Genomic DNA, 15,768 nt, shown 5'->3' on the forward strand with positions numbered 1-15,768 from the left:
CTTTCTTTAAAAATTATCTCCTCTCCTCTTTCCCCCACACTCAGTCTATGGTAACCACTATTCTACGAATTAGGCTTTTGTTTTTCTGGTCTTAGATTCTTGCTGATGGACTTCCATAGTTATATCTTTCCAAACCAAGATGAATTTTATTATTTATAATCTTCATAACAATATCATTGAATTCTAACTCTGTTCCAAGCATTATGCAAAAGAAATAAATGTATTTATTTATCCTGTATAACAATCCTATGAGGTAGGTATTATTTTAGTCCTCATTTTACATCTAGAGAACCAGATAAGAGACTTGGCTAAGGTCATACACTTTGTAGCATTGGAGCCAAGACTTGTTCTGAAAACATCTGTGGGAACATTATCAGTAAGTGCAAGAAGCTGAAGAATGGAATTGTGGGTATCACATCCCTTGTCATTCAGCAGATTCTGTTTTAGTTAGGAATTTTAACAGTGGATGTATTATTAAAAGTTTTTTTTGAAATGGCTAAATTTTATAGTCACCTGAAAGAACTCTACATCTTACCAATATCCTGAGGAATTGGAAGAATTGCCTTCTACACAGCCTTCCCCAATTCCAAAACATACCATAAGGAGATAGTAATAAAGTTGCACATAATTTAGTGGTCATAGGGCACTATGAACAAACCCACAATCTGACAGCATGACAGAACCCCCAGGTAGTGATCTCAGCCAGAGGTGGTCTCCAGGCTCATTTAGTTCATGCCCCAGTGTCTCTTGCTCCACCGTCTCCCCCTGTGCTCTGCCTGAGTTTACTCCTGCTTGCAGAACCAACTGTGGTAATTCAATTGTTTCAAACTGTCAGGGCCTATAAGAAAACCTGTCACTCAACCATTTTTGTAGCTTCTGCCTCTAGATTTGCTTGGTTCTGACCTTTTACTTTAGAATGAAGCCTGTTCTAGGTCTGTGGTCGAAGGCTCTACTTTAAGCCTTCTTCTTGATCATTCTGTTTTCACAGTCCCTCGCAGCTTACCCAGAACTGCGCCAGCCACCGTGGCTGACCAGGGCATGGATTTATTGTGGCAGCAAACATGCTCCAATAACAGTGATAAGCTTGTGAGAAAGCAAAACATTGTATATATGAGAAAATATTGTAAGATGAGGAAGTATCTAGGAGGCTGACGAGGAAAATTCTAGGATGAAGGAAAACAGGTGTAGTGAGAGAATTTAAAAAAATGGTGGTCAGGAATATGTAGAAAGAAATTGGACTTGTGAGCCTATCCACTGGTAGACTATCAAACCCTTAATAAAGAGAAAATTCCATTGTGTACATGCTGACAGTGTTAAAGTTTTTAATATAATGGGATACTTGTTGAGAAATTTTTACCATATTTCAAGAAAAATACTTTTCTTCATGAGGGGGCTTGTTGTTTTATGGTAAGAATACACATGTCCAGCCTGAGAAGAGAGCTAGAGTGGGATGTAGTCATTCTCTTCCAACCCCTTGGAACTTATTCAGTGACTAACAAATCATTTCTGATTATATACTGTGTGCCAAATACTCTGTACATCAGTGGGAATCCAGTAGTGAACAAAGCCCATTAAGATCCAGGCCTTCACAAAGCATATCTTGCCCGACTCCTCTCGCTGGGTAGGTAAATATGTCCAAGCATATAAGTATCACATTCCAAAAAACTCTTTTAGGTCAGGTGCTGGGAACATGATACATATGTCTCAGGAAAAGAATAGTGGTTAGTTCTCTGATCAGCCTAAAAGTGTTTAACAACAAAAACATATCCAGTGTGGATTAATGTTATCACTATTTCAACTGCATTGGCATTGCTTTAATGGTAAAATTGTTTGGAATTATAATTTAGAATGGATCCCAGCAAGCTACATTTCTTTCTCTCTGCTTAGTAGCAGTGACTCCACTGAAATTCGAATTGGCCCTAGTGGTGCTGGAGGGAGCCGTGGAAAAAGCTGGGATGTGGTTTTTCCAGCACAGGCATTCACTGGTTAGGGATTCCCAGGTACCAGTTGACATTAATCACTGCATACAAACAGGGTTCTGATTTAGGCTCCTCCCTCTTATCATATGTATGGATGATTCATTTGTCAAGTTCATGATCAGAAAACGTGCTGAAATCTCTCCATTTCCTTTGCATCATCACAAAATCTGTGGCTTGAAATATGAAGGTACTTACCATAGATGTTCTGAATTATTTGAATTACCATTCAAATTACAGACCTTGCACTGAAATGATTCCTAAAACAAAACAAACAAACAAACAAAATGTCACATAGAAAATCCTTCCTCCTTTGGTTCTTCTGATTCTGTATACCATAACTTAAGCTAAAAATACGCTTTTGAAGACTGATAAACAATAAAGAGAAACACATTTATTTCCCAGAAATAAAATTTTATTATTTTACCATCTAAAAACCAAGCAGACATGTAATCGTATTAAGATGGGAAAAATATCCCATCCTGAAATAGTCGAGGAGTGATGATGAGACAGTGGAATAGAGTTCCATTCACAAGGAACTTTAATCTTTGTTTACTCATTTTTTGAAGACAGTAACTCAGATGGTAAAATTTGGAATTTTTCTAAAGATTGTCAAAGAAGACCAGGATGAGCTGCATAATTACATAGATAGTTAATATTAAGTTAGTAGGTCGCAAAGGTGATATTGCTCATCTGATCTGTCAGGGGTGGGAAGAGTTTGCACACGTATTTCTGAACATCTGGGAGCAGCAGGGGGAGGTCCTGCAGGTGCTGCGGCAGGGGGCCGGCTGGCAGCAGGGGGGCCGGCAGCAGGGGGCCTGCACGCAGATGGGCTGGCAGCAGGTGGAGGCCCAGCAGCAGGGGCGGCAGACCACGGCTGTGCAGGATGTGGGGCAGCAAGTAATGGGGCAACAGCAGCCCTCCTGCACGCCACAGGGGTCACAGCAGATCCGGTGGTGGCAGAACACAGCCGTGCAGGACGTGGGGCAGCAGGCGATGGGGCGGCAGCAGCCCTCCTGCAGGCCGCAGGGGTCACAGCAGACGGGGCGGCGGCAGGGCTCGCAGATGGGGCGCGTGCAGCGGGGCACGCAGGTCACGGGGCGGCACACGGTGGTCTGGCAGCAGCAGGGGCGGCAGCAGCAGGGGTCGCGGCAGCAGCAGGGCTGGCAGCAGCCTCCGCCACAGCTTGAGCAGGTGGAGGCACAGCAGGAGCCAGTCATGGTGGTGTCTGGGGCTGGGCTGGGTGGGCTGGTGAGAAGAGTTGGGTGGTCTCAGATATGAGCATCTCCCTCCCCGTCGGGCCCTTTATATACTCTGGCCAGAAGCTGATAACCCTAGGCCACAAGGTCACTTCCTAGAGTTGTGGTTGCCCATTGAAATGAGAACTCAAGATTGATGGATTCAGTTGCTGAGGCAGCAACAGCACTGAAGGGTGTTTTCCTTTCTTCCTGCCTTTGCATACTTGGTTAAATGACTACTTGGTGATTCATATCATCAGAAAAATTATTCATTGAATAGCCAATCCTTGCAGACCATGTGACAAGTTGAAAGTTTGAAGAATCCAGTGTTGCCACCAACACACTTTCCTTGGGTTCATCATCCATGACTAAGCACAAGACTGTTCACAGGCCTGGTTTCTGATTGACATTGTGATGAAGCAAGAATTTCTAAAAAAAAAACAACCCTAAAATGGCTCATAAAAGGAGATGTGTACCGATTCTGCTATGAGAAGAATGGCACAATGCTTTTGTAAAGCACCAAATTGCTTTACCTTGTTTGTATGGAAATAACCACCAAAACCACTAGCATGATGTTGTTATTAGGCCGTTAAGAGCTGGCCTGTAACTCATAGTTACTTATGAGACACTTATATGTAAATAGTGCTGTACTAATTGGAGGTGGAGAGGGAAAGGACAGAAAAATAAGTTATTCGTTGTTTCTGATCACACATTAATTAGAGACTTTAGGAAGTCAAGACAAAGGCAAATAAAGGAATTAAAGGAAAATAACTTTTCATGGGACAATAGGTCAAACTAAATGAGGATTTTATTGTTATTGTGCCCTTTTGAATGCCCTCCCTGAGTATGGCCTTAGAAATAAAATTGAATCTCAGAAGCTAAGCAGGGTCAGGCCTGGTTAGTACTTGAATGGGAGACCACCTAGGAAGACCAGGTGCTGTAGGGGTAAAAAATAAGGGATTGTAAGCTGACAAGGGCCTTGCAATCTGTGAGGTCAACCAAGGGTTGCCTTGCCTAAAAAAATAAATAAATAAATAAATAAATAAATAAATAAATAAAATCGAAATTGAGATATTTCTTGCTTCTAGGTGTGATATATGTACTTGTATTGAGTTCTTCAATATATATTAACATATTTATAAAGTAATCAATTCTATTTCTATAGTAGATGCTTTGGTTTGTTAGCTGAAAGTTTTGATTGCTTATGAAGTGTGAACTTGAGCCTCTAAAAAAGACTGATGATTTAAGTGAACTGATGATTGATAAAATAGCTTTGTATTTTTGAGCTATAGCTAAGAAAAATGGGGGTATAGAAAATAAGTGTACAGTTGGAAGATAAGGTAAAGACAATATTGTCTGGGGTTGCTGATGGCTGTCAGACCAAATTTGTCCCCAAAGTGTGTTTTGTTTGGTGTGATAATTTTAATATTCCTTTTGGTCCACCATAGCCCTGGTCCTTGAAGGCCTTTGACTTTGTGACTCATTGTAGTCCATTAGTCTTTGGAAGGCCAGATTTGTAAAATAGTTTCTCAGAGTCATACAGATAAAAGAGTGGCAAAGCTTTAATAATACCACAGGTCTTCTCTTGAGTATAAACACTGATAATTGACTCCTAGGTCTTTTTCCAACTGAGTCACTTCAAAGTAGTGAACGTGTAGTAGTAGTTATCAAAAATTTTATCCCATCTAGTGAAATAAATAAGAACTTGCTTGATTTATGATTTAACATATTGTTATTTGGCTTAGCATATATAGAGATCCAAATATTAGGACTAGAAATATGTCTGAAAATTCACTGCTTTTGTTGACAAAAGGACATTGTACTAAGAAATCCTGTGTTTTAAAATCACAGACTGTCAGCAACTTTGCTGTCTGAAGTCACATCAGTAGGAAGGGAACATTCCACTATTGCCTGGCCAGGATCTCAGCTACCTTAACACAGAGAAGCAGCCTCAATATCCAGCCCAGAGGCAGAGTTTCAGGTAAGAGATTTCAGACACAGCATTCCTCATTCATCTTAATTATGTAGTTTCCAAAAAAAGAGGACCATAAGTCCTTTTCACAGGCCGGTCCTGATGTTAATTTTTTGCACAAAGCCCTGTTTTGCTTTGAGCCTATCAAAACGCTATTTCCTGTAATTTTACCTAAGTCCACTATTCCTTGAAATCCTGCAGAAACCTTTTCTCTTCCTTTGTGCGATGGGATGCCCGTGGACCTATGCTGTGTGTTCGCCCTTGCTGTAGCATGTTAATGGACCTAAGCTTGTGGAACAAGAGATGTGTCACTGGTCTTTATCATTGGTTTTGTTTTTGTTTTTCTTTTGGCGGATTGTATCATTCAGATTCCAGGAGTGCTACAAGGGCATAATTACCAGACTGGGAGCAAGTAAATGTTAACCACGGTGGTGATAAATTATGGGATTTTTGTGGTTGGATTGGAAAAGAGTGTAGTATTGATGACTTTTTGTGATGGTGAGCCATGCCCTCAGCTTAATAGTTTCATGAGTTGTATTTTTTAGGAACTAATGTGTGGGCTATGGATGTTAGGAAATACTTAAATTCTGAAAACAGAATATGCATTCTCTGTTCTCCAAAGTGATCTTTAAAATATCCTTTGATCATAAGGGTCAGAGATGGGGGTGGGGAATATTGACGGACTAGGGGCAGGAGGAGGATGAGGAAGGCAAAAAGGATTCACATCCTTCCTCTGCCACCTAGCAATTGTGTGACTTAGAGCAAATTCTTGTACCTTGCCAGCCCCAGTTTCCTCATCTGTTAAATGGGAAGAGTTTTTTTTGTCCCTGGTGTTCTTCATAGGCCAGGTTTATCATAAAATCCATACAGGTGTGAAAGACAGAAGAAATGACTATCATTCATTGAAAAACGAAAATATTTTAGTTGGAAAAGACAGAAAACTCTAGATGATCAGGGACTGGTAGGATTTATTTCTAGAATTTAAAAAAGAAATATCTCTTCTAAGTGATTTGGGTATTCAAGCTGCCTAAAGCCAGAGAAGACTAAATCAGGTAATCTTTTGGAGTCTCCTACAGCTTTGAGTTATTTAATTCTTTGGGTGGTTCAGGGTGAAAGGAAAAGTTTATCAGATGCATATATTCTCCCCAGCTCTTTTTTTCTCCTGATGCTAAATAAACCTCTATTCATGAATCCTGTAATCTAGGACTCGTTCCTGTAGACTCTTATGTAGACTTTTAAAGAGCCTTTTCATTCCAAGACAGCCTTGATCTGACGCTGAATTATTTGGCCTTCTTTATTATATTTATTAGGAAATTTGTTTCTGTAAGTGCATGTGGACTGTCCTGGGTGGGAGAAGCTATCCTTGAATCCTTTCCCACTCTCAATGACATGATATGTAATAAAAAGCACATCTTTTAAGCCTGTTTGATGCAGTGACGCTCAAATGTACAACAAGGAATCTAAATAAATGGTACTGGGTGCTTACTATATGCCAGGCACTTTACATACATAAAGTCATTTAACTTTACCAGCAATCTACATTGGTGAGCTTTAATTTTCTTGTTTTGCAGATGAAGAAATCTTAGGGTCAGAGAAATTAAGTTATACTGATGCTGAAGGTTTTGCTTTAGGTCAATATCTACCTTTTAGGATTCTTATCATAAAGACAGTTTCCCTTCCAATTTAGTCTGATTCAACAAATAGAAATTAATTACCAGTTGTATTCTAAACATCAAGCTCAGTACCGGGGCCAAAATAAATAAACTGTGGCCCGTTTGTTGGAGGAGGAGAAATAGATCATCTCAGTACAATGTTTTATGGAGAGGGAGGTAAGCACAGGATCACAGGATGCTGTTGACACATGTTAGGGCACCTAACTTAGCATGTGTGCATACATGTGTTTGTGAGCACATGCGCTCGTTTGTGTGTGTGTGTGTGTGTGTGTGTATGTGTGTGTTTGTTCGAGGGGTTAGAATAGAACTACTAGAGAAGACTGAAATGACCTTGGAAATGATTCAGAGTTAGGTAGGTGAGAAGGTGGAGGGAAGGGGAAAGTGAAAGGATCTTCCAGAAAAATGAAAGAACGTGACAAAACCAAAGACACGGGGAACTGCGCAGCATGTGTCAGTTACTGTGAGAAGTTCAATGTCGCTCGAAGTGAAACTTAACAAGGAGTGTTGAGACATGAACCTGGAGAAGTGGGCAAAGGACAGGCCATGGAAGACCCAGTGCGCATAGATTTCCTACCCGCGTGAGCAGCCCGATGACCAGCGTGGCCGTCCTGCGGCGCCGTTCAAAACTCACACCAAGATTTTTAGCACTTCTCTTTCCCTCTCCTGTCTTCCGAATCCTCTTCTTTTTTTTTCCTTTTCCTTCTTTATTCTCTTTCCTACTCATCGTCTGCTCATCTGTGTACACTAATATGCATGAACTAAAATTAATGAATCAGGTAGCAGGGAGGTTTACAGAAAAAAATAGTTTATTGTAAACAAGCGAGCCGCATATTACAAAAGATTATGGGGAGGGTTTGAGCAGCCTCTGGAGTTGAGGATGGGATTGCCAAGTCCACTCTGGGGGCTTTTAAAAGTGGGCTTACCATCCATGGTGACTTCTGCTGATGGAGACACATGGGAATTTGGCTGAGGGTGGTGATGGACAACTTGTGTACCCAGATGGTAGGATATAAAAAGGACTATTGTCACGTTATGAAAAAAATCTATTTTTCTTTCAACTTGATTAAAATGCCGAATCCGTGCTTAGGCTCCAGTGTGTTGCTCTGTGAGGACAGCTGGGTTTCAGCAGCAGCAGCAGGGGGAGGTCCTGCAGGTGCTGCGGCAGGGGGCCGGCTGGCAGCAGGGGGGCCGGCAGCAGGGGGCCTGCACGCAGATGGGCTGGCAGCAGGTGGAGGCCCAGCAGCAGGGGCGGCAGACCACGGCCGTGCAGGACGTGGGGCAGCAGGCGATGGGGCGGCAGCAGCCCTCCTGCAGGCCGCAGGGGTCACAGCAGACGGGGCGGCGGCAGGGCTCGCAGATGGGGCGCGTGCAGCGGGGCACGCAGGTCACGGGGCGGCACACGGTGGTCTGGCAGCAGCAGGGGCGGCAGCAGCAGGGGTCGCGGCAGCAGCAGGGCTGGCAGCAGCCTCCGCCACAGCTTGAGCAGGTGGAGCCACAGCAAGAGCTGGTCATGGTGGTGTCTGGAGCTGGACTGGGTTTGGCTGGTGAGAGGAGATGGGTGTTCTCAGGTGTGAATGTCTTCCTCCCATCGCGGCCCTTTATATACCCTGGCCGAGAGCTGATAACTCCCAGGATGTATGGTCGCTTCCTTGTGAATTTCCTGGCCAATTAAGGGAGGACTTAGCATTGACTAATGGTGTTTTTGGTGACCCCTCACCTCATAAATATCCATGCACACACACCAAAAATGGTTTTTCTTTTCTTGTATTGTTTATTCTCACTAAATCTAGACATTGCACTAGATTCTGATGAATTTCCCTTTGAAATATTCCTAACTCATGAAAGAGAAAGAATGTGTCTTCTAGACTAGAATAGTATCTAATCACACTACTCTTTAACCCCGAAGTTCGTATTTTATCCCTGGACTTCAAAGAGCCTCATCATTATTGCCCAAACGATGACTTGCCTTGTTAACACCCATGCACATGACAGTAAGAGGTTAATGGCAGCACTGCAGTGCAGACTAGCATCACCTGCTTCCTAGATGTCTCCCTCCATGACTCACTGGAAGGTAGGTTTGTGGGTTTTCACACGAAGGGGGACCACATGGCACCCTGGATCCCTGCCATCCAGGTCTAGTCACTCTCTCCCACTAGGGCCTGGTCTGTCTTGCCCTGGTTATAAGGTCTCCTCATTCACCTGGAATTCCTCCCTCATCCTTCCAAGCCAAACTCAACTTCTACCTTGATTGTAAAATCCTCATTGATCTGTTATAATTTTTATCTTCGTAATTTATTTGGGATTAGTCATTGCATATGTGGAATTCAGGAAGGGACTGTAGAGGATCTGTAGGCCTATCCCCTCATTTTACAGGAGGGGTCATGTGTGTTTCCCATAGTCACACAGTGAGGTCACACAGTGAGGTCTGGGGTCCAGGAAGCCTCATTCCTCAGCAAGCAGCCTCTGTGAACTTTATGTTTATCAGGCTCAGTACACCAGAGTCTTCAGACAGGAGAGAGAACATGCCAAACTTTGAAGTGAGTAGTATCTTTAAAAGTGATAAGGAAAGAGAATTAGGGAAATGTTTTGCCCAACGACAGATAATCTGAACGGGCCTCAGGGCTTCTGCTCTAGGTCGGATCTATGCTCCAGCACAGAAATTTCTCTCTGAGGCTCAACAAAAGTGGACTAATGGGTTTGTGGGGAGCCTGCTTGTTTCCTGGACGTTGGTCTCAAAGTGTTCTGGTTTTCCTTGGTAACTCATCGCAGCACTGTGAGATATGCCTGCACTTGTCTAATTCCTGTTATTATTTATTTATATCTTCACTCTATACCTTACCCTTTATGATAAGTTCCATTAATTTACTTTTTATTAGTGAAGTAGATCAACACTTTTGTTTGGATTTAAAAAAAAAGAAACCTGTCCAATCGATCCCAATTACTTTCCATTAGCACTAGTGAAAAAAGGAGGGCCAAGAGCTTGCAAACCACTAATCAAATGCTTTTTAATAGTCATTTTTCCTAAAAGTACCCCATCAGCTTCAAGGGAGAGACTTTTTGTTGTCATGGGGGAATTAGTTCTATTTTTGCTTTGATGATACCATGGAAGGTACCATAGATGTGAATTATACCAAATTCATTCTCTGTATTCCTCATGCCGAGATTCTCCCTTGGCCTCTTTTATAATGTTAGATGATTTTTACTGTGCAGACTAAATAATACTCTGAGATGACATGGCTAGAATTACATGCGATAGTCTAGGCAAAGTCATAATTTGGTATAAGGATAATATTTTTGATTTCTTTACAAATAGCCTTTTTGTTTGTGACTCACTTTCTGTGGACATTTTTGGCCTTTGAACTAATATATCATAGTTTTAAAAGAAATCTTATTTTCTTTTCTAACTAGGCTCTTACTGGAAGCCTATACACATTTTCTTCTAAGAATAGCTTCTAAAAATCCCTTTGGATGTACTGTTTCATTTGCTGTTGCTGGATATAAGCTTTCATTTTTCTTCACACTATGTAAAAACTTTAAGTTACCATTTATTGAATATTGATATGTTCCAGGAACTGGATAGGTATCTTTACCTATCTTAATTGTCACCGTAATGACTAATCGAGTTAGATATTATAATCTCCACTCTATAGAAGATGAATCTGAAATTTAGAGAGATTAACTAATTTGTAACTAATTCCAAGTCTGAATCCAACCCAAACATGTCTGGTCCTTAGGCCTATGTTTTAACAAATATGCTTATAAAAAAGAATGGGTTGGGATTCTTCTTCAATTTAATATGAATAACTTTATTTTGGACTATCCATAAGAGCTTATTTTTATCTATAAATTTAGAGATTTATTAACCTGTGTCCTTCAGAAAGTTTATTAAAATAAAACCAACCTTGGCACAAACACTTGGGTACTTCCCTCTTTTTATTTTCTTTACAGAAAACTATCAGCCTAATCTTTTCATACTGATAGGTATATTAAGCTATTTTCTCATTACCACCACAGATGAATTAGTCAGCTATGGCTGCATAACAAGCAACCACAAACTCTCATAACATATAATAACAAATATTTATTTCTTGGTCACATGTCTGCAGGTCAGTTGGGTTTTGGTTGTTTAATGCTGGTTTTGCCTTCTGGCTACTTTTTAAAAAATTTTTAATATTCAATTACAGTTGAAAATAATATTTATATTAGTTTCAAGTATACAGCATAGTGGTTAGACATTTATATAATTTAAACAGTGATCCCTTCAATAAGTCTAGTGCCCACCTGGAACTGTACATAGTTATTACAATATTATTGACTATATTCCCTATGCTGTACTTTATGTCCCTGTGACTAATTTGTAACTACCAATTTGTACCTCTTAATCCCTTCACCTTTTTTGCCCAGCCCCCCTAAACCCCTTCCATCTGGCAACCATCAGTTTGTTCTCTGTATCTCTGAGTCTGTTTCTGTTTTGTTTGTTCACTTATTTTGTTCTTTAGATTTCACATATAAGTGAAATCACATGGTATTTGTCTTTGTCTGACTTATTTCACTTAGAATAATATGGCTATGGATTAGTTTTGGACTTTCTTCTGAATTAGGGTTGCCAGATTTAGCAAATAAAAATACAGGTCCCTCAGTTAAATGTGGATTTCAAATAAACAACAAATCATTTTTTAGCATATCTGAGCATGCAGATATCGGGGCATACTTACAGAAAAATTTGTTGTTTACCTGAAATTCCAATTCAGTGAGACATCCTATATTTTAGCTGACAGCCCTACTTCTGACAGTGTAAACAAAAGGGAGCAATTCTAATCATGCAGACACATTTCAAGTCTTTTCCTGGATCATGTCCTCTAACATCCTATTGGCCAAAGCAAGTCACATGGTGAAGTCCAAATCACAGTGGGAGGGTGGGAGAGGATTCTTCTCCCAGGGGGATAATGGGGGAGGGAGTAAATATAAATGAAGAACAACCTAATCAACCAGCAAATCAGTTATTTTAATAATCTTTGCTGTGAAGCTTGGACAAAGACTTCTAGAAAGTCAAAGTAGATTATGTCTATTGGGTCTCCATTCATGTGAATAGCTTTTACTCCCTGTCTTCTTTTTCTTCTTGGTCAACCAAGAAATGTCATAGATTAAACAGGGACTTCCTGATTTCTCTATAAGGAATTCATGTTGTCAATCTCTCATTAGTTTATATTTGATTAGGTGTTCAAAAGAAAAAAAAATTCTCTTGGGAATAGTACTGATTTTATGAACATGGACATTAATTTAATCAAACATTTCATTAGAAATTATATTTCATTGCCTACTATGAGCACCAATTATTCCAATGATTAAAAGGTGAAAATTTCTCTTGGGAAAAATTAATGAAGAACTCCAGCAATACCGATACTAAACCTATATGAAATCCCCCTCTGATTACCTATGTGTAGGGATTCTTGATATAATTTTTAAAAGTAATAAATTACTGAGTTTAAAACAAATAAAATAAAAATCCCCAGGTACCAGAATGAAGAAGGAACTTAAGACCAGATTGTTCAATCTGTGGCTTCTTTGGGATATAGACCAATGACTCGGGACTGGGCTTTTAATTCCCTCGCAGGGCCTCAAGATATTACTTTGGGACCATGAAAAGCTGAGACTCTGGAGGCATCTCTCATATGAGATAGAAGAACCGGAAAAACTCAGTAAGAGAAGCCCAATGAATCTTGTGCTTTGGCAAATGTTGATAGAAGAAAAAATAATTCTGTATTCAGAACTGAAAGCTTACAATTTAAGTGAGTTTGGAATCCAAATTTAGACTTCTGAGTGATGTGGGAATCTCAAGTTGAGAAAGTCATTTGTTTTCAGCCAGAGGAAGCCCTAGGATTCTCAGTAGTAGCAAACTCAAAACCATCTTGAGGAGGGAACCAGTGGAGGTCCATTTCCTTGCGTGATGTGTCATTATTTGTCGTGAGGTAATATTCTTCAGGAATTGTTTTTACTATAAGACTTTCATTTTCCTTGACTGTGGAAGTGTCCTTATGATTTTATTTCTTATTATTAACCAAACAATTATTGGTCTCAGTTACATCTGGATAGTAGGCTTCTACTCTTGTTAGTTCGTTTGGTGTTATGGTGACAAATATGACTTTCCTCCACTTCTTCATCTTTGTGATTTCTTGCCACCAGAAACCCCGTGGTTCATCTGGATGACAGTGAAAATGGCGGCTCTTAAAGCCTTAGCATAGACATTCCTTAGTAAAATCACATTTTGGCTGGGGAGGGGGTACTAGGGTACTAGGCAGTAATTATTCCATTTAACACATAGTAAAAGATCATTTCTAGCAGGAGATGATTGTAGAATTTGTCCAATCACAGTACCTGCTCCTAAATTAGGGAGATGTTCTAGATTCTCTGTTTTTTTGAGACCACGCCAGTCACACTGAACTCTTCAGCTTCTGAGTCTCTTTTAGTTTCACCTACAAAGTTTCGATAGTCTTCGTTTGTTGATCAAAAACGAAAGAGAGGGCACAATCTGCCTCTTGACATTTTTACTTTTATTTTTAAGTAAAAAAAAAATACTTTTTGTTTTCTTTCACCCTATCAAATCTCGGGTGTGTAGGAGTTATGCCATCTCTTTTGTAACAAGGAGTTGGCAAGACATGCTCATAGCCCATGAGCAGCTGATGTCAGGTGCTCCCCTGGGGCCATTTTGCAATCCAGTAGTTCTCTTATCCTCTATTTCCCTTGTCTTAAATATAAAGAGCTGTCATCACCCATAGTCCTACATCTACCAATAACTGTAGCCAAAATTTGCTTATCATAATTCATAGAGGTGAGGATCCAACTCTCTTGCATGAATAAATGCTTTTACCTAGTATACTAATAAGTGTAAGACAAGAAGGAAGGTAACCTCAGGACTGGTATTGCCTTAGCTGAGCTTCCCCATCCTGTAGCCCCACACTGGCCAGTAGTATCTTGAAGCTCTTCCCATCGAGAGGTAGATTCTGTTTCTCTACTCTTTGTGTCTGGTTTGGCCTTGTGACTTATTTTGACCAATAGAACATGGCAGATGATTTGCTGTATGAGTCCTGGAATCTAAGCCTGAAGAAGCCTTGAAGTTTCACCTTTGCCCTCTTGGAACAATTCTACTATTATACAAAGAAGCCCAGTAGAGCCTACCAGAGAATGAGAGGCCATGCAGAGAAGAACCAAGGCACCCTGGTGACAAGCAGCACCAACTACCAGATGTGTAAATGAGGCATCATGGGCCTTTCAACCCCAGTTGAACATCGAGACGAATACAGTAGCATCGGTGAGACCAGACAAGATCATCAGAAGGCTGCCCAGTCAATGCACAGAATTGTGAGAAATAACTAATTGTTATTGCCTTAAGCTATTAAGTTTTGGGGTGGTAGTTATGCAGCAATAGATAACTGAGACAAATTGTATATATTAAGTTAATTTATACATGTGAGCAATTGCCCTTGTGGAGAATGTGATCTGGGTGTCCCCTTCACATGAACTCCCACTGGTTAAGCTCCTTATCATGGAAGTAGTCACCATAGAAAATATTTAAATGGTTGAGAATGTGCGATGCTGCGATATTGCTTTAATTCTTAAATCTTTTGTTTGACTATTTTTATAGACAGTTACAGAATATTATTTTGGAAAAGAGTTTCTGATACTATCCAAAGCTGTTGCAATTTCAAATTCCAAGTTAAGGATTAGGAAATCTCGACACTGTTTGCTCACTGTGTAGGTTTCGATATCCTTTGTAGAGTTCTCACTTCAGTACCAACATGTTCACAGGGTCAGTGTGAACTCCAGCTGAGAACGATTCAAAACTACAAGTTAATTTCCATTTTAAAAAAATCCTTAAAAGGAGAAGATGAGTTCTGAAATTCCAGCCTCCCAGGGTCAATATATGTTAGAATGTTAAGTGAGGAGATGTTTGAATTATGAGGAAAACCCTGAGAAACCACACTCAGAAACAGACTACACCATCCAGATGAGGCATATTTCCTTAAAAATACGATGAAGTATAACTCATTGAGTCATTAAATATATACAGTTTTTACACGTCAATCATACCTAGATAAAGTGATTTTTAAAAAAAATACAATGAAAGATGCATTTTCCCAGCAGAATTCAATTGGAAATATAACCCATTTTACAATTATAAATTTTGAAGTGTTGTTTATTGAATGAAAGGAATTGAGTGCATTTAAATTCTTTATAGGAGATTTTTCTTCTTTTATTGGCATGCACTCAGAAATTCGGTTTTACCCTTTTCCACAAAATAAGGCCAATGATATTAATGGGTGTAATTTTTTTTAATTAAGAGCTAAAGACATGAATTAAATCTGTCCTAATTTAGGACATTAAGTCACATACATGTACACATACGCATACATGCAACTTTTGATCTAATATCTTAAATTATCTATATTTGATATAACGCTTATTTTCAAAGTGATTTCAACATGGGTTGTTCTTACTATATCTTCATGTAAAATATAACTGCCTAGTTACTGAATAAAACGATCATAAAAACAACAGAGAAAGATGCCATGAATTATCGTATGCGGAAAAGTTTATTAGAAAGCAGAGAAACAACAAATCATAAGAAATTCACCTAAGAGAAAATACAGAGTGCAATTGAACCCCCAGGTCTAAGAGTATCAAATCAGTGCCACTCAGGGACTGCAGATAATGTCCACCTTGTTGGAAGGATAATCTAGAACCCTAAAGTGATAAGGAAGAATGAGAAATTTAGAGCATTGGGATAATTTCTTAGTTGGCGGATTGCAAATCAGTACATATCTGGTCAACACTGAAAGGAAAAGATAGCGAGGGAGAGAGTTTAAAATTAACCAGAATGTGCTCCGAGTCAGTGGGGTAGTGGTGGGCTC

At 39.9% G+C, this 15,768-nt stretch overlaps 2 protein-coding genes across 2 annotated transcripts; both read right to left on the bottom strand.

Moving 5' to 3' along the window:
* Positions 1 to 2,677: 2,677 nt before the first annotated feature.
* Positions 2,678 to 3,196, bottom strand: LOC105307553 (keratin-associated protein 2-4). Its single transcript, XM_011383101.1, has 2 exons — positions 2,980 to 3,196; positions 2,678 to 2,886 (listed from the first exon to the last, which is right to left on the bottom strand). The coding sequence occupies exons 1-2, from the start codon at positions 3,194 to 3,196 to the stop codon at positions 2,678 to 2,680; spliced, it is 426 nt and encodes a 141-aa protein (XP_011381403.1).
* A 4,785-nt stretch (positions 3,197 to 7,981) lies between these two features.
* LOC105307554 (keratin-associated protein 2-4-like) lies at positions 7,982 to 8,371 on the bottom strand. The gene has a single exon (XM_011383102.1). The coding sequence runs from the start codon at positions 8,369 to 8,371 to the stop codon at positions 7,982 to 7,984; it is 390 nt and encodes a 129-aa protein (XP_011381404.1).
* Between the last annotated feature and the right edge of the window lie 7,397 nt (positions 8,372 to 15,768).

The sequence above is a fragment of the Pteropus vampyrus genome, unplaced genomic scaffold (genome assembly GCF_000151845.1).
Source record: "Pteropus vampyrus isolate Shadow unplaced genomic scaffold, Pvam_2.0 Scaffold503, whole genome shotgun sequence".
NCBI lineage: Eukaryota > Metazoa > Chordata > Mammalia > Chiroptera > Pteropodidae > Pteropus > Pteropus vampyrus.

What these genes read in the sequence shown, in the direction of transcription:
- LOC105307553 (XM_011383101.1), bottom strand. Translation starts at nt 3,196, where the DNA reads ATGACTGGCTCCTGCTGTGCCTCCACCTGCTCAAGCTGTGGCGGAGGC. An exon ending in CCTGCAGGAGGGCTGCTGCC is followed by an intron (nt 2,887 to 2,979) that starts GCCCCATCGCCT and finishes AGGGCTGCTGTT; the next exon opens with GCCCCATTACTTGCTGCCCC.
- LOC105307554 (XM_011383102.1), bottom strand. Translation starts at nt 8,371, where the DNA reads ATGACCAGCTCTTGCTGTGGCTCCACCTGCTCAAGCTGTGGCGGAGGC.